The sequence below is a fragment of the Pteropus vampyrus genome, unplaced genomic scaffold, assembly GCF_000151845.1.
Source record: "Pteropus vampyrus isolate Shadow unplaced genomic scaffold, Pvam_2.0 Scaffold133, whole genome shotgun sequence".
NCBI classification, from domain to species: Eukaryota; Metazoa; Chordata; class Mammalia; order Chiroptera; family Pteropodidae; genus Pteropus; species Pteropus vampyrus.
Window position 1 is genome coordinate 4,014,582 of NW_011888914.1, and position 19,155 is coordinate 4,033,736.

The 19,155-nt window shown below is 31.9% G+C and overlaps 1 protein-coding gene across 2 annotated transcripts in view; it reads left to right on the forward strand.

The window, feature by feature from the left end:
- RNGTT (RNA guanylyltransferase and 5'-phosphatase) overlaps positions 1 to 19,155 on the forward strand; it is a 235,563-nt gene that overhangs the window by 178,192 nt on the left and 38,216 nt on the right. For both annotated transcript variants that reach the window (XM_011367370.2, XM_011367371.2), the window contains exon 14: positions 14,991 to 15,057. In XM_011367370.2, the coding sequence (XP_011365672.1) occupies positions 14,991 to 15,057 (67 nt within the window). The remainder of the gene's footprint in view (positions 1 to 14,990; positions 15,058 to 19,155) is intronic.

A 19,155-nucleotide genomic window follows, 5' to 3' on the forward strand; every position in this document is an offset into this window, starting at 1 on the left:
CAGGCCCTCTCGCTCTCCCTCCCTCCCTCTTTCCCTCACTCCTCCTCCCACTTCTTACCCTCCTTTCTACTTTTTTTTCCCCTACGCGCACGCACACAATGCTAATAGTCATTTCTGGGTGGTAAAACATATTTATAAAAGTTTTATATATATTACATTTATTTATATTATATTATTGAAGTAATTATGCATCATCTCCTCAAAGGAATCTTGAAATTATCACACTTGACCCTTTATCCTTCTAATTTAACAGGGGAATGTTCCATCTAATTAAAACTTCATCTAAGTTTCTTAATCTTGATATCTTTTTTTTGATCATGTTAAGATCGAATTTTGAATTTTGCTGGGGGATAGTGAGCTTAACAAAGAGATAGTATTGTTTAAGGCCACCGTTATTTTCTTTTTTTATTGGTGACTATTTTACTCTGATAAAATTAGGAAAAGAATGGTGGATTCTTATAGTTTGCTTATTTTTTTTTAAAAGTGAAGGAAGCTATAAAGTGTATTTATTATAACAGGAAATTCACCAGTTCAGGGTCACTGTGTGCCTAGTGTGTGGCATTTGCCTGAGTTCTAGGTTAAGGGATAGGGGTACTGACTTTGAAGACCCGGGACAATTTGTTAAGTTAGAAGAATTAACTAGGTAGTTAGCCTTTCTATTTTCTCTACCCTTTTTACTTAGGAAACTTTTTATAGGTTGAAAGCAAGAAGTACCAGGTTTAATAGTTTTCATATCTTTTCTGGATAGCATATTCTTTTGAGATAAAAGCTCAGAACTGTGATCCTGGTTGTTACCAACATAAGCTCCCATATGAATGCTGACGTGCCGCTTTTTCTGACATCAGGTTCTTTCTGCACTTTGCATTACTGCCAGAGGACTGCTTGTCCTTGTAATTAATTGTATTGCTTGTTGGTGCAATCAACATCAATTTTCTTTCTGTATTCCTTTCTTTTTTGGTTATATCGTGATGGCTCAGTTTCCTCATTATCTGCAAAACACTCTTTTGAGGTGTTATTATCTGCAAAACACCCTTTTGAGGTGTTAGCAATGGGAAGGAAGAGTTATGAAATATTAGTAAAAAAGGGAAGAAAAATTAAGCTAAAATAGTAAATATTCCTATAAAGAAATTATAATGTCATTTCTAATATATTGTCTGTCTTGCAAATAGTCCTTATATCAATGGATTATTTCTCTTTCATAGGGCTCCTAGCACCCATCAGCTCTCCTCCTGCCTTCCTTAAGACAGCTGTACAAAGAATCAGAAGCTTAAACTGAATCATCATATTTGTGTTCAATTATGTGTATCAGCAAACACTTAATCCATTATAAGTTTCATTTCAAATCTATGACATTTATGAGGTTGTTTTTATAATACTGTTTTTCATAGCCTAGAATGGTTATAGTTGAAAGTACTTTGCTCTTCATAGTTCAGACTGTTTTTAAACTGTGGTTAAAACTTCCAACAAGTACAGATTTGGTACGTACTTTTTAAGCATCATTGGTAGGTAGTTTATAAACAACATTTATGTACTCTAAGAAAAAAATGAAGCGAAGAATTTTGGACGTGTTTAGTTATGGCAGTAGCAGATAAATAGAATCTAATTTGCCATTTCTCTTTAGGATGTCTTCACTTTATTTTTTATTTTTTTAATTAAGTTTATTAGGGTAACATTGGTTAATGCAATTATATAATTTTCAGATGTACATTATAATTTGACATCTATATATTCTATTGTGTGATTACCACCCAGAGTCCAGTTTCCTTCAGCTACCATATATTTGATCCCCTTTACCTACTTCACCCTCCCCCTAGTCCCCTATATTTGATCCCCTTTACTCCATCTACCTTTCCCCTTCTCCCCAACCCCCTACCCTCTGGTAACCACTAGTCCATTGTCAATGTCCATGAGTCTCTGTTCGTTTGTCCTGTTCATTTGTTGCTTTTAGGTTTATATCCCACATATAAATGATATCATGTGATTTTCAACTTTTTCTGGCTGGCTTATTTCGCTTAGCATGATTACCTTGAGGTCCATCCATGTTGTCACAAATGGCTGTATTTCATCTCTTCTTATGGCTGAGTAATATTCCATTGTATATATGTCAACCACAGCTTCTTTAGTCAACCATCTATCATAGGCCACTTTGGTTGCTTCCATGTCCTGGCCACTGTGAATAATGCTGCTATGAACATCGGTGTGCAAATATCTTTTCAGATATGGATTTTCAAGTCATTGGGGTCAATACCCAGTAGAGGGATTGCTGGATCATATGGTAGATCAATTCTTAGTTTTTTGAGGATCCTCCATACTGCTTTTCATAGTGGCTGTACCGATTTGCAATCCCACCAGCAATGTATGAGAGTTCCTTTTTCTCCACATCTTCTCCAACATTTGTTATTACTTGTCCTGTTCATTACAGCCATTCTGACAGGTGTGAGATGGTATCTCATTGTGTTTTTGATTGGCATTTCCCTAATAGCTAGCGAGGATGTCTTCACTTTAGACTACCATATTTTGAATCTTTCAATTATTTCTCTGATGAATGATAGACTGTTGAAATTTAACTTAAGTACTTATGAAATAATTCATTTCTCTTAATATCTGTGTATTTTTAGATTTTACTTTTATTTGTGCCTTGTATACGTCTGGAATTGTTTCATTTTATTTTAAGCTACCTAAGTATTTGCCTTAATAAATTCTATTTTAGCTTATAAAATAATTGAAGTGTGCTTGCTATTTTCAGGAATTTTAGTAGAATTTTATTTAAAAAATAGTGCTAGTTGGTGTTTTTAGCCTCTAATATGCTGCTCGGAACCATTTAAATTATAAAATTACATTAATGTGCCTTCTTACCTGATATCTGAATAGAAGTCTTTCAGTACTGTTTCTCATTTATAATAGCATTTCTTTGCAAACATCTCTAGATTATTTATAATAGATAAATCCACAGTGTCTTTTTCTTCTCATTAGTTATGTGTTTTATTTGATGTCAGTGATTGTTGTTATAAGCACTGTACCTTGTAAAATAAAATGTGAAGACACTTCTACTTTCTTGTAAAATGAATTTGATCTCAGAGGCAACACGTTGCTTTACCATAATTAACTACTCAAAATAGACTTTACTGTTTGTTCCTCTCCTTCCCTCACCCCCCACCCCCACCCCGCCCTTTCCCGCAAAAGGGCATTTCAGTGCATTGGTATACTCAGTGTTCATATTGATTCTAAGACTTGCCTCATGCTGCTTGCCCACTACTGCTGCCTTGTTCTTAATTACTTTTTTAAAAAGTCATGAAAACAACTTTTATGTTTTTGGAGTTAGGGAATATTTGCAGATGAAATCTCTTCTTGGCTAGTTAACTAACGTCCTTTTATTTTTGGAATCTCTTATGTTGTTCTTTTGACTTCTCTCTACATCTTCTTCACATTTTCATCTCAATAATTCATATGTAGTCAAATAAGACTCCTGGAGCAGACATTCTAGTCTTAGAAAGAGGCTTTTTAAGTTCTAAACTATTTTGAGTATACACTAAGACCAGGTAATCTTCATTTTCTTGTTTAGATCACACTAGAACTTTAGCTGTCGGTTTTGGATTTGTATATCAAAATATTTTATGGCTAAGTGATCTACATATAAATTTGCTTTATATTCATTAAAAATTCTGCATTACATTTCTCAAGTATTTTTTAGGTTAACTTAATATTAGTAAGAAGGTGTATGTTGTTTCTTGTTTGTTTTTTACTTACCAAACAACCATGATCACCCACCTTGTGTCAGACACTGTACCAGAGTCTTGGGATTATAATATGATGGTACTTCACAGCATTTAATAAGAGTCTTAAAATATGAATACTTTATTACAGATTCCAATGTTGAGTCATAGTGTATTTAAAGAAATTTTCTAAAATCCAGCATGTAAGATTACACTTAACATGCAAGCCTCGACTTTCAGGGTTTAAAAGTCTCTAGTAGTCAGATTACTGCAGTATATAATTCATGTGGTTCTAAATAGAATTTGCCAGTTTGTCTTAGTTTCTTGTAGTTTACTCAAACCTGCTGCCTCCTTAGGTCTATGGACTCCCGAGAGCAGGTATCATCTTTATGTCTCTGGTATCTGGCCCAGACCCTGGCATATACTGTAAATAAATGTTATATAATAAATGATTCAGTTTCCATAAAGGGAGAAGATGGGGTAGAGCCAAAGTTAGTAGAGGTTTAACCTAATATTCTTCCCTGTTGTTGCCTTTCTCTTTTCCCCTACTTGTTTCTTTTTTTTTTTTTTAAGAAGTAGGCCATGTTGATTGAAGAGATATTCTGTACACCTGAAGAGGCTGGCTAGAGCTTTGCCAGCCCCAAGCTGATTTGCTGATTTTATCACTCAAAGTTGCTCATGTTGTGGGTGATTAATTATCTTTAACCAAACTTCTTTATTATTAAAACAATGCCTGTACAGCATAAAAATTAACAAAGAGCTAGAGGAAGAGAAGTTTGATGCCCAGTTCTACCTCTTACAAGCTGTGTGTCCCTAGGAAAATTAGTTATTTCTGTTAGCTTACGTATCTATTAATGGAGATAATAATGGCATCTAATTCACGAGGTTCTTCGATAAGGTTAAATAACAGTTCTACATTCCTAATACTAAAGGAGTATTTAAATTAAAATTAATACCAGAGAGAAGACCAATGTAATGTAAAGTTAAGCTTAACCACAGGGCCTTGTACATTGAAGTTCTCTTTCAGTAAGTAACAACTATAATTATTGTTGTTGCTTTTGTAATTATCAATACTAGTTTATAGTAATACATCATTACATATACATGTGTATACACACACACATACACACATAAATACATATACATACATACTTAGGCCTGCTATTTACAGCATCTCATTTCTAATCTAACTATTCAGGAAACTTAATCATCAGAAAGAAGACTACTTTGTAACTATGTGATCAGAGAACAAGACTTAGGTGATCCTGCTGTTTTACCCAGGCTGAAATAGAGCTTGGAAAATTAAGTCTTCCACATTAGTCTGTACTTTACTAGCGTTCTGATAACTCATCATTGCTAATTATGTTAGTCAATCTTCCCTGTGACCATCTGCCTCTCTCTCTTTTTCTCCCTCTTTCGTACATGCAGATGTGCATGAACCATATAAATTCTGACAGATTTATGTTTTAAAACTCTTATTTGTCAGTAACTGCAGACTTCATTATTTCATATTAAGGCAGTTTTTCTTTTTAAAATGTAAGGTATTTTGAGAATATACCTTAGTCATTTAATGTATTCAACTGATTTAGATGGAACAAACATTAATGAAGTACATATATTATTTCATTTAATCCTCTAAACATCTCTGTGAAGTAATCATACTCATTTGTCCAACAACATACTGAGGCTAAAGAGGATTTAAATGAATGCTTAACGTTAAAAAAAAATACAGTTATTAAACACTGCAGTTAGGAATCAGATTTACTTCCATGATTTTAAGCCAGCCTTTCCACAGCATCATAACAGCCTGAACAAAAAGGACTTAGAAATCTCCATTTATGAGTCATCTCTCTTAGGATTACTTCATTATGTATTACCCATTCTGTAGGGATTTTTAGTTGACTCAACTTCAGAATGACAATTCCTGACCATGTAACCCTCCTAACTGGCAGAGTGGAAGAAAATGAAAGATTTCATATTTTGAGAAAAGAAAGAGTTAAGTGTTGAAGTTGGAACGGTATCAGATAAATGGAGGACTAGGTAGCTTTAGTGAAGAGGGGAGAAGGAAAGTTAAGAATACGTGTAGGGAATACAGATGAAGGATGGATAAACTCAAGACTGGATCTTCTCCATTCAGTGGAGAAATGAAAGTGTTTTTTGAAGTGAGAAGAGAAAGAGATGTACCTGAAATTTGGATAAAGTAAGTTCGGAACAATCTCTGTGAGAATCAGGAGAGAAATGTTTGAAGTTGTTGATAGACTTGTGTTTTAGGGATGTATATTTTGGGGCTTTAGATATTTTTGATAAAATATGCATAACATAAAATGTACCGTTTTAACTATTTTCAAGTATACAGGTCATTGACATTTAAGTTAATTCTCAATATTATGCAACCATGACCACTGTCCGTTTCCAGAACTTTTTCATCATCCCACATAGAAACTCTGTATCCGTTGAACAATAAATAATTCCCAGATCCTTCCTCACCTTAGCCTCTGATAGCCACTATTCTACTTTCTCTTTCTATGAATTTCACTATGCTAGGTACCTCAGACAAGTGGAATAATACAATATTTGTCCTTTTTGACTGGCTTATTTCACTTGGTATGATGTTTTCAGGGTTTATCATGTTATAGCATGTCAACATTTCCTCCTTTATAAGGCTGAATGATATTTTTTTTACATAAATACCACATTTTGTTTATCACTTGTTGATGAGGATATGGATTCTTTCTACCTTTTGGCTATTGTGAATAATGCTGCTATGAACATTAGTGTACAAAGAAATTGAATTTAAAACATTAAAAATCCTTTATGGAATAACTGTTTAAGAAATGACTAATTATACTTACATACTGTTTAAGTCATTCTGAAAGCCTGGTTAGTTTGAGGAAAAGATAACATTGTATGACTACTCCTCATGTTTTTGCTGAGCACATTCCAAGGTTGTAATGATCATAACTTCCTTCAAGAATGCATATCAGTCACTTAATAGAATAGAAAAAATAAATGGAAAATTATTATGATATTAGATAACCTTCACCTCACTTTTTGAGGATAATCAAATTCGTTTCACCATAAGTATATGAGAGTTTTTAAGTCATTTATAAAATATGGTCCTAGTCAGCTAGGTAACATTTAGTTTATATTCATGATTTTGAGAATTGTTAAAATTATCATGCTTTATAGCATTGACAGCACTATGGACATGTCATGATTTCCCATTATCAGCCCAGCATATGAGAGTCTAGAAATTCGTCATTACTTAGACTAGATTATAGTTATATTACTGAGGTTAAACTATCTCACATTATGTTACCTTTTAATTGTTGATCAAGGCATATGTCAAGGATAAATTAGTTATTTTTAAGCAAAATAATTGACATGTAGTTCAACATTTAAATTTGAGACAATTAAAAAATAGTTCTAGTGTTATATCATTAGTTACAAATGTATTTGGAAGATATCAAAGGATAAAATGAATTGTCATAGTTTAAATGAAGTATTCAGCTAGTTAAGAAGTTCCTTTATGGACTTTACAAACCTAACTACGGTCAGTCAATAGTTACTCTGTTTGAACAAAAGAATATACTGATTAAATTAAGACAGGAACTATCTTGAGCTATCTCAAAACAAGCTGATTCACATTTATAAGTAGAGTCATGAAAATGATAAAGAATTAATTACATTTAAAAGTAAAGATAGCTAGTATATACCTAGCAATGAAAAATAATAATTTAATACCTACATAAGCCATATTTTAAGAAAAAGAATTCATATATAATATATCCTAGAGGAGTATTTAAATTAAAATTAAAAGCAAAGAGAAGATTAATTTAATGTATATTCTAGCAATGAGACACTTAGATGGTTCTTTGTATTTTTGTAGAGAGTTCTATGGAGCTGAAATTCAGATTTGCAGTAGTTCCTTTCAGTATGGAATATAATAATCTTAGTCATTATGGGCTCTGATTTAAAAAACAACAACATTTTTCTCTTTGATTGATCATAGCTATTATTGAAATAGCTGGTAACATGTGACATGGTGCTATAATTTAGACTAAAAAAAATTGAATTGTGAATTATATCCGCTCAGCTTAAATTTCTGTTTCTATTCTCCAAAACATCTTTTGTACTTCTTTTTCTGCAGAAACAGCTTTTTAACATAATGTTCCTACATTTTCCCGGGGGAAAAGGAGGACTTCACAGTCGAATTCTTATCCGAAGTATACAAGGGAAACTTGTACAACAGAAGTAGAGGGGAAAAAATAAAATAAGATTCAGAATTTCCCATTACAGGAAATGAAATTTTTATTCCATCTAACCTTTTAACAAATGTGCTTTACAAATACTTCATGGGATCAGTGTCAAGGAGATGAAAATTATGAATACGATGAAGATGCAGATGATTTCAGAAGTTTAGATTTGAGGCTAACCCCTACATAAATCATTCTCCCCTCTCTTCTTTAGTAGGTAAAAGTAAGCCGTAGAATAATTCTTAGGATCATTAGATACAAATTAGACAAAGAGCTATATGTATTTAATGATTTCCCTGTTAAAATCTACTTTTCAACCTATTTGGCTTCATGTTTACACAGGCAGTTTTTCAAATAATCAACAGTCCGTTTAGAATCTAGGTCAGGGTAGATCAATTTAGAATTATTTGTAGGCTCAGTTCTCTATATGACTTAGACTGTTGTAGATTTCCTTTTTTTAAGTATAGTTTTCAAATTTTAAAGATGAAATTTGTACACTTTTACAGCTTTGCTGAATTTCTAGAATTTTTTTATAAATGGAAATAGTAATTTCTAGGATTTTATAGAAATAGAAGCATACAATATGTGCTTCCCCCCAATCCCCTCTTCTTTCAATATTTATCCGTGTTATGATGTGTATCAGTAGTCTATTTCTTCTTGTTGCTGAGTAGTATTTTATTGTACAGATTGATCACAATTTACTTATCCATTCACCTCTTGATGGACATTTGGAATGTTTCCAGTTTGGAGCTATCAAGAATAAAGCTACTATGAAAGTTGGTACAAGTCTCTGTGTAGACATATGTCTTTCATTTCTTTAGGGTAGCATTTGGCAGTTTTCTTCTCTGAAGGACCAGGTAGTAAATATTTTAGACATTATCCCTTCATGCACCATGGTCTTAAAACTCCAGGTAATAAACCTGGTAGTGGTAGGACTTACTTCAGTTGTTTCCTGTCTCTCAGGTACCACTGACCTGTACTGCCTTTTGTCCAGTATCTGAAAACCATTATACCATCTTGTATATTTAGTTTTATAGTAGGAATAGGGCCTAATGCATTTCTTGTTACTCTCTTTTGGCTGGGAGTGGAAAATCTATCTGTACATTTTTAATGCAGTTGTTTCTTTTTTTCAGTTTTAATTCCTTTATTTTTAAAACCGATAGCCTAGATATGTGAGTTTTGTGTTTTCATATTATATTTATGCCATAGAATATGTAGCTCCAATACTAAGAAGGAAATGAGTGACTTTTGGATTCACTAGTAGCTCATTTCTTAAATACTCATCTGCTTATATAGGAATATTAAAATATGTTAATGTATCAATTAATATTGTATCCCAAATTTAGGAGTCACTCTCACTCTTACTGATTGTTTATATTGTTTTTTTCCTTTGTGCTTTTTATATTGACCTTTTATATTATGAAATGTAATACATATAAAAAATACATAAAGCATTAATGTATAACTTAATGAAATTTCATGTAAGCAACACCCATTTAATCACTACTCAGGTCAAGAAAGAAAATATTTTCAGTATTTTAGATGCTCCTAGCATGCTCTTTCTCATTCACAAAATTCTCCTTTCCACCAAAGGTAACCACTATCTAGATTTCTGTTATTTTACTTCCTTGCTCTTCTTTTTACTTTTATTACTTGAGTAAGGATCTCTAAACCGTAGAGTTTGGTTTTGCCTGTTTTTGAACCTTAACATAAATTCAACCTATGTTCTTTTACGTTTGGCTTCTTTGGCTCAATGTTGTGATTTTGAAATTCATGCATGCTATATGGAATTCATTTCTTTTCATTGCTCTCTCTATAAAAAATATTATATGTAGACATTTGGATGGACAGCAGTTCTAGGGTGATGATCCATAATAGCCAAACATAGTTATATGCATGTTTAGAACCATGCACATAGATTTGTTGGATATATACCTAAAATTGGAATTCCCAAGTCCTAGATTATGTGTATGTTCAACTTAGGAGATAATGCATGTTATAAATTTCTTCTACTCAGTCATTTCTTTCAGTGTCTGAATAATGTTTTCTTTTCAAATATTTCTCCTGAGTTTATTGAGGTATAACTGGCATAGAACATTGTATTAGTTTAAGGTGTATAATGTAATGATTTGTGAAATAATTACCACAATAAGTTTAGTTAATAGGTAACATCCATCACCTCATGTAGTTCCAGATTTTTTTTTCTTGTGATGAGAAATTTTAGATTTACTCTCTTAGCACCTTTCAAATATACAGTACAGTATTGTTAACTAGTCACCTTGCCGTACATTACACCTCCAGAACTTATTTATCTTATAACTGGATGTTTGTAACTTTGGTTACCATCACCCATTCTCCCTCCTCACCCCCCACCTCCCCCACTGGCAACCACCAATCTAGTCTCTGTTTCTATGAGTTTGGTTTTTTTAGGTCTCATAGATAAGTGAGATCACGTAATATTTGTCCTTCTCTGTATGACTTATTTAGCATAATGCCTTCAAGAGCTATCCATGTTGCTGCAAATGGCAGGATTTCCTTCTTTTTTATGGCTGAATAATATTCCTTACACACATTTGCTTCATACATCTGTGGTCACTTAAGTTGTTGCCTTGTCTTGGCTATTATAAATACTGCTGCAATGATTATGGAGATGCAGGTATCTCTTCCAGATAGTGATTTTGTTTCCTTCAAATATGTACCCAGAAATGGAATTGCTGGATCATATGGTAGTTCTATTTTTAATTTTTGGAGGAACCTCCATACTCTTTCCCATAGCGGCTAACCAGTTTACGTGCAAGGGTTTCTCCACATCCTTGCCAATACCTGTTATCTCTTGTCTTTTCGATATTAGCCATTCTAACAGGTGTGAGGTAATATCTCATTGTGGTTTTGATTTGCATTTCCCTGATGGTTTAGTTCCTCTGCCCATTTTTTAATTGGATTGTTTGGGTTTTTGTTTGTTTGTTTGTTTGTTTGTTTTTGCTGTTTAAGTTCTTTATATGTTTTGGTTATTAACTCCTTATCAGATATATGATTTGTAAATATTTTCTCTCATTCTGTAGATTACCTCTTCATTTTGTCGATTATTTCCTTTGCTGTGCAGAAGCTTTTTGGTTTGATGTGTTGTCACTTGTTTTCTTTTGTTTTTGTTGTCTTTGGGTTTGGTGTCAAATCCAAAAAATCATTGCTAAGACAAATGTGAAGAAGCTCACCCCTTTCTTATGTTTTCTTCTAGGAGTTTATGGTTTCAGGGCTTATGTTCAAGTCTTTAATCCATTTTGAATTGATTTTTGTGTATAGTGTAAGATAGGGTATTCTCTGAATATTGGTAGCTGAGTATTCTTGTATACCTTTGCAAAATGACTTAGCTTTCTGTTGTTTACTTCAGAATCTTATTTATCCTTCCCCAGTCTTACTTATTTCTGTTATTTATTTTACTCAATATATATATTTCTCTTAACCAAACATCATTTTTAGGTAATTTATTTCTGTTGGCACACAGAATCTTTATTTAAACATGTTATTGGTGGTGGTAGTGTTTTTTTCTTTGTTTTTTTTACAAAAGTTTGTAGCATTTGTCATACCTGTATTAGGATTTAAAATGCAAACTAGAATAGAAAAGTGTGAGGAGTCTCTGAGGATAATGATAAATTTACTCAGTGGTCACTCAAGTTTTATTTGGGCCTAAGGGCTTACCTTGCTTTTGTTTACATCCTACAGAAGTCTCAAAGAATGTAGGTCTTCTCAATAACATGCATTTTCTCAAATTCCAAAGGGCACTATTGATCTCATAATAAATGCATTTGTTTTGTCTGTTTTTCCTGGCAGTAGATTATTATTAGATGTAGTCTGCTCTTTGGAGAGCTTGATGTTTAGCTAAGAAGAGGGATTTTATGTAAATTAGTACTCAAAGATACTGTAAATTTTTTCAAGATATTTTGTTGTAGTTTAAAAATATATCTGTTATTGGGCATTGTAATTAAGACTTGTAGACAGAACAGTTAATTCTAAGTTATCTAGTCTATTCTTATTTTTAAAAAGATCCCCTTCTCTTTTTTTAAAACTTTGAATTTGAAATAATTATAGTCAGTTTCTTTTCAAAGCATTATTTCTATGTCTGATATATCATCAGTTTATGGTAAATGAAGTTCTTTAAAATAGTGTTATTTTATTACTTGATAAGTTTTATTTTTCCTGTATGTGAGAAACTTTTCTGGAAATAATTTTGCAGCTTTCTTTCCAGTATAGATATTTGTTAATATTTGTACTTGAGAAATTAGGAAAATAGTCTTGCCTATCTTTACTTTTTCAAAAGCTCTAATAGATCATTTGTCTTTCTTTTTTTAACCTAACAGTGCCTTCTTATTACTACTTTCCAGCCTTTTTGGTAGCCACACTATAGAAGCGTTTAGATACAAGCAAATATCTTAGGAATTGTTAATTCGTGTAATGGTTATGTTAATTGTCATGCAACTCACGGGCAAAACAATTACCTGGTTCTAAATGAGTTAGGGTTTCCATTTTAACGTGTGTGTGTGTGTGTGTGTGTGTGTGTGTGTGTGTGTGTCTAGACACAAAAGAAATCAGTGCTGAATTAATGTCTTATTCTGAGGATTTAAAATGTGATTTGCTATATTATACACAAGAACCCTGTCATCATAAGTGGTGACTATTATTTGAAAATAATTATATGTACAATTTGACAAAGCAACTTTTTGAAAGGTGAGCACATTTAAACAAATATTCCATCTTAAAAGTAGGAATTCGTGTTTTCAAAGTATTAATTATTTTACCCATAGCAGGTCTTTAAATTATGATACCTATTAAAACCCACTCAAATGATGCTGGTAATGTAATCTGTGGTAAGGAATAATAGGCACACGAATGAGAAAGGACAGTATTTAAAAAATGAAATACATGTATGCTTTGTAATTGATATATTTTAAAAAATTCTTGCTTAGGAAAAGGTATTTAATAGTTAGGCAAGTTAGAGGAAGGGGGACACAGTAAACAGTATTGGCAAGCTTTCTGAAATGCATAGGCATAGTAATTAGAGGCATATTGATTTTTTAATGTCAGCCCGCTTTTAGTTTCTTCTTTTTTTAGCATATATTTGAATGAAAAATGACTATTCTTTTATCTAAAGGGGTTTATCAAGTTTTTTTGTGAACATTTTTTATATAGAAAATAAATTACCAGTGCTATATTAAACTAACATTAAATTTATGATACTAGCAATGATTTGCGAGTTAAAGTTTTGTTGGTTGGATTAATTTCTTATTTATCAATTGATGGCTAAGAAATTTTCCATTTTATAGTTGAGATTTGAGGACATTTCTTATGCTTTCTACTTGCATCCAGTAAACAAATGCCTTTAGTCATGTTTATATCCTTCAACAACATAATAAATGAATTAAAACAAGTATTTATATTCCAAAGTTAAGTAGTTTTTTTGCTAAATTGGTTTAATTCAGGATTGTGTTCATCAACTGTTAACATGCTCTTATTGGCCTTCAATGCTTTATAGACCTTTAAAGAATGTCGGGGAACACATGATATTCCTAGAAGACTGAATATCTACCTTACTTTATAAAATCTAAGGTGCTTTGAGAGTGTGCTTTCTTAGTCTTACTAGATTGAGTCAGTGGAAGGTCATCACACTGCCCCCTCACAACTGTCACCTTGATTAGAAGATACCATAGGATATCAGAGGCATCCTAAGTTCAGAGAAGTTGTTTTTCCCTTCACTTTAGATACTACTTGGTATTCCATTCTAGATTCATGCAATATAATTTACATTCATTCTAGAGATAATTTTTCACCTGCAATAAAAGTCTGTTACTTTTACTCCTCACACTCTGAGGAGACTATATCTTGTCCTAGTTGCTTTGGGCAGGAGTATAGACAATTTTTTTCCATATTCTTTATGTACAGTAATGTTAAGACTGGAGTTTTGTCCATTTATTCAGTGTCTACTAGGGAAAGATTTATGATGAAAGATGAGATAAACACAGAATATTTACTTTAATTATGTTCTTCTCCTACTTTGCACCACTACACACTCACAAGTACAGTTCTAATGATAGTATTTCTTCATTCACAATGTTTTAATGCAGTTAAGAATGATGAACCTTTGAAATGGGAATAGGAAGGTAGAGATGATGCAGGAAAGGTAACCATTATTTTTTTTCCACTCACTATATGGCTTGATTTTTATTTTCATGTTCATTTATTGTTTTAATAAGAAATAAGTACAGTAAGTTCATCTTATAAAAATATGACTCCATATTGCTTATAAAATAAAGATATAGCATTTGACATTGTTCATGGTCCATTCCAAACGTCCTTTGGTTTTTCATCTCTAACTAAATTATCCCTTATTCTAGCTGTCCTTGTCTATTCTTTTTCGCAAACCTGCATTCTCAGGACTTTGTTAAATTTCTCCCTTGCCTTACCCACCCTTTAAGGCTGATCCCAAACTCTGCCTTTTCAAACTTTTCCAGATGTCTGCATAGCCATTATCTGTTACCCCAGAACTTTGCAATGGCATATACCTCTATAAATAGAACTTATGGGAAACCACTTTTTGTTAAGGTTAATTATTTATGTATCTGGTTTTCCTTTTGGATTTTGAGACCTAATTATTTAGGTTTGTGTTATCTCCTTTAGTGCAAAGTATAGACATATAATGAGTGTTTCTTGAGTTGAATCCTTATAGACTTTTAAATATATGCATCACTTTGTTTAATTCTCCCCCAGAGATACTATATAGTAATTTGCTAGAATTACTAATATGTTAGTGTTCTAAATTTAAGTTTTCATTCTCAACATTTACCCCCTATTTTCTGAAGTATAAGAATTATTCCTTTATTAGTTACTATCCCATAGTGCAAAAGACAAGAATAATTGCATAGGTGCTATTTTTTTCACAATATCTGTTATATAACTTTTGATGATTTTTTTTAAACTTATATTTAAGGAAGAGTATTTTAAAAATAATCCTTTTGTTTTTCCTTTATAGGTTACTTCCTCAGAATGTTGGCCTTCTCTATGTTGGAGGTTATGAAAGACCTTTTGCACAAATCAAGGTATGATTGTTCATTTTCCAGTATACTTTTCTTAGATGTAATTCACTTGTCCAGAAGTCACCCATATCAAAAATATCGTGAATGTGAACTAGTAATTTCATTTGCTTTTGCATCTCTGCTGAAGAAGTAATTCAGTTTTGTAAAGAATTGATTATTTTACTATTTTTGCCCATACAGTTGACTTTGACCAAAGTACTTCAGTTATTAGTTAAGAAGAGTACAATTTAGAGCCATAAATTAATCTTTCATAGTACCCCGTTTGCCATTAAAAAAAAAACATTTGACAGCTTTATTGAGTTGTAATTAACATACAGTAAACTATACATATATGAAGTGTACAATCTGATAAATTTTACATTCTTACACTTCTGAAACCATCATCACAATTAAGAGAAATGAAACTATCACCCCAAACATTTCCCTTTGTTCCTTTGAAATCACCCTCCTCCCCCACCTTTCCTTTTTCTTTCAGTCCTCAGGTGACCACTGATTGAAATTTTTATTTTGATTATCCATTGCTGATATATAAAAAGATGATTAAATTTTTATGTGTTTACTTTGAATCTTACAGTTTTATTATACTCAGTTATTAATTCTCGTAGCTTTCATAGGATTTTCTACATCAATGATTGTCATCTAATAAAGACAGTTTTCCTTCTTTCTTTCTGATCTGGATTTCTTTTATTGTTTTTTCTTGCTTTACTACATTAGCTAAAATCTACAATACAGAGTTGAATAGAAATGGTGAGAACAGACATCCCTTCCTTGTTCCCAATCTTAGAAGGAAAGCATTTAATCTTTCATCAAAAATTGTTTTTATAGTAATATTAGTTGAGGTTTGATCATAGATTCCATCTAGGCCTTCTTGTAAGAAATGAATAATATGAATGTTCAAGGTTGTTAAAAAGGAAAATTTGAGACCATTCTTTTTCTTTGTTATTACAACTTTTGACAAACTTGTAAAATTGGTTTTTGTTTTTTGTTTAATCTTATGATTTTTCTTCATATTTGTTTCTTGTCTTCACAAGTTATTTGTCTCCTATTCATTTGAGAACTATGAGTTAAAATTCCTTTCCACTGCATATATGACATATATTTTTCTGTTTTGAAAACCAAGGATTTTTAGAATAGACTGAGTCTGAATAAGACATTCAAGATATTTAATACCATAGAGGTTTAGTCACATTATTTACATTTTAAATGAAAAATCTTAGTTACATTAGCATCAGCACTTCTTTAAATTAATGCCTCCATTAATTTAACTTAAATCAAAACACTCTCAAAAATCCATTGTCAGGATCTTAAGTTGTGGACTGTCTTGAACTTTTCTGATTCTTTAATAATGGCAAGCAGTCAGGAACATTTTTTTTCTTCTGTTTTTGATCCCTGGAACATGAGTAGAGTTATAAAGAGTCTCTTCATAAACCTCTCTTACTGTCCTGTCCTAATTCAATGTATAGCTAGGAATTCTAATAAGTTTCAGCAGGAACACTTCTGAAAGCTGAAATTTTTTCTGTCCATTGTTTTGGAAAATCCTGTTTCTCTTTATTAGAAATGAAATAAGTAGAAGTGAGAGGTTTATCTGATGTGTTTTGGGAAGGGGTACTCTGTGTGTGTGTGCGCGCGCGCATAATTATGTATATGAGAGTCATTCCTCCATCACTCACTTAATTCTTTAAGATAATATTTTCTATATCCAGGCCTTTCCTAACAAGCCTAGTGGCGGAAGTCAATCCTTTGTCAACCCTTTATGCCTGGATAATCAACTCAATAGAAAGATGTCCATCATTTTAGAGTATCTTTTTCCTTTGATGTTGCTGTAGGAAAAGTTTCTCTCATATACCATAAAACAATTTCTTATCTTTATTAATTATTGGTTCCCATAGTTTTTATTAAAATGCTGTATAGATCCTTACCTGATTTGATACTTATAAGTTAATTGGAGAACAATTTAAAAATTATAGTTTAAATGCTTTAGATTAGACTAGTAAGTCAAGGTTTATTTCCTCCGTTGCCTTACACCCGACTTCTTTTAGACACAAAATACCAGTATTTGTTATGTTCATTTTTCTCGCATTAAATTAAATGCATTATACTATGTTGTATGACATAGACATCAGATATAACCTTTAATAAATGGAAACTGCTTTTTTTTTCTTAAGGCATATTGATTGTTAAATTTATTTATTTTTTTTATAAATCACTTGACTATTCAAGTAAAGGAATTTTTATTCATTAACATCACAGGACTGAGTGTGAGCGACTTGGTGTTAGAGGCTTTGTTAAAGAGATATTTTACAATTGTATTTTTAAAAAGAACTTCCATTTTATCAAGATCAGAGAGAAAAAGAAAAACAAAAAGGATAATAGATATTTGGACAAATCTTAAATGAGTTCAAAATTAAAATTTGCTATAATTGCTAAATTTGCTGTAGCACAATAGATATCTGTACTATTAGTGTATAATACTAGTCATTATAACCATTCTACAGACACACACACACACACACTTTTCCATTATTGCCCATCTTTTAGTTTTAGTTTTCCGTCCACACCCTAGATAAAGACACAAACTTGTACAAACTTGAGACATCAGTATAGTTTTAGACTAGTACATCTTCATGCTAGTTTCAGATTTTGTTATTTTTAGGGAATGTTATTCCAACTTATCTCTTATCATTTATCTTTTATCTCTTTATTATTGATAATATGATATATTATCATTTATCTCTTGTAACATCTTTTATCTCTTAACATCTATAAGTCATTGAGAAGGTTTCTTTTTTTAAAAAAAAAAAAAGCTCAGTCCTTTTACATATAATTTTCACTTAAGGCAGCAACTCTGTTCTCAAGATCATTGATCTCTTTGAGAATCCTATGAAAGCTATGGACCCTATCCATAGAAAAATTTATACACACACACTCTTACTTATAATATCAGAGGGTTCATGGACCCCAAATTAAGAACCCTAAAAAGTGAATAAAATATGTTTTCTCGAGTTTTACTATTAACCAAAAAGGTATTGAAAACCTATAACTTGGAGTTTTTAGGAGGAATTTGTCATCTGAAGAACTTGATTTCAAACATGCATTTTTTTTCTCTATTTTTATCCTAAACTAAATAAACTAAATAAAACACTGGTCATTTTTTAATGAGTTGTAATACAGAGTAAGAAAGGAATTGCCTCACATATCCATAGCTCTTGTTTTGTGCTATAAATTTCACCCTCATTCAAGACTTTTTTCAACTTTATTGAGATACATTAAGTTTCTAAATATACTGGGATGTATGTGACTTAGGATTTTCTTAAGAGATATGATTCACTATACTTTTATTTGCAGTCTTTGAAATTCAAAAGAAGTTTTGATTAAAATAAAATTTTGCTTAATTCCTATTTGTATGCTTTCAAGCTGTCAGAAGTTTTTCAGAAGTTCCTTATTTTGGTGAGGAGTTCTGTATATCTTTGAAAAATATCTTTATCTTAATTGTGTGTATATATATCTCCTGTTATTTATAGTTTATTTTTGTAGACATGTTCAAGTTTAAGCAGTAGTTTATATTTTAGACCCATTATTCTGCATTGTTTTCTAGAGTATTTCATAGTCTAGTAAAAAATCTTAATGCTATTCTCATAGGTTTCTAGTCCTGGAGGCTCCACTTAGCAGCCAAAATCCATAAAACCAAGAAGGACTGAAGCCTGTCAGCATAACTTTTAATCAACTCAAGGATTGTTATGGAAAGTCTCAAGGCCACAGGGCGGTCCCTCCCCCCAGGGCTTGGTATTAGTTGCCTCTTCCAGTTCTGACAGCCAAAAAGAAATGTGTGAGACTGAGTCACTGAGTCACACAGTTTTCACTTTGACACTGCAGAACAGCTAAAAAATGTCTTCTGTATTTTAACTATGAATTCCATACCGCAACCATAAAAGTAAAGAATATCGCCATTATTCAGAGGCAGTTATTTTATAGTCAATACAGTAGTTTACCCTTATCCACAGGGTATTCTAAGACCCTCTATATACTATGGATTTTCGTATACATAATACCTATGATAAAATTTAATTTATAAATTAGATACAGTAAGTGACTAACAATAAT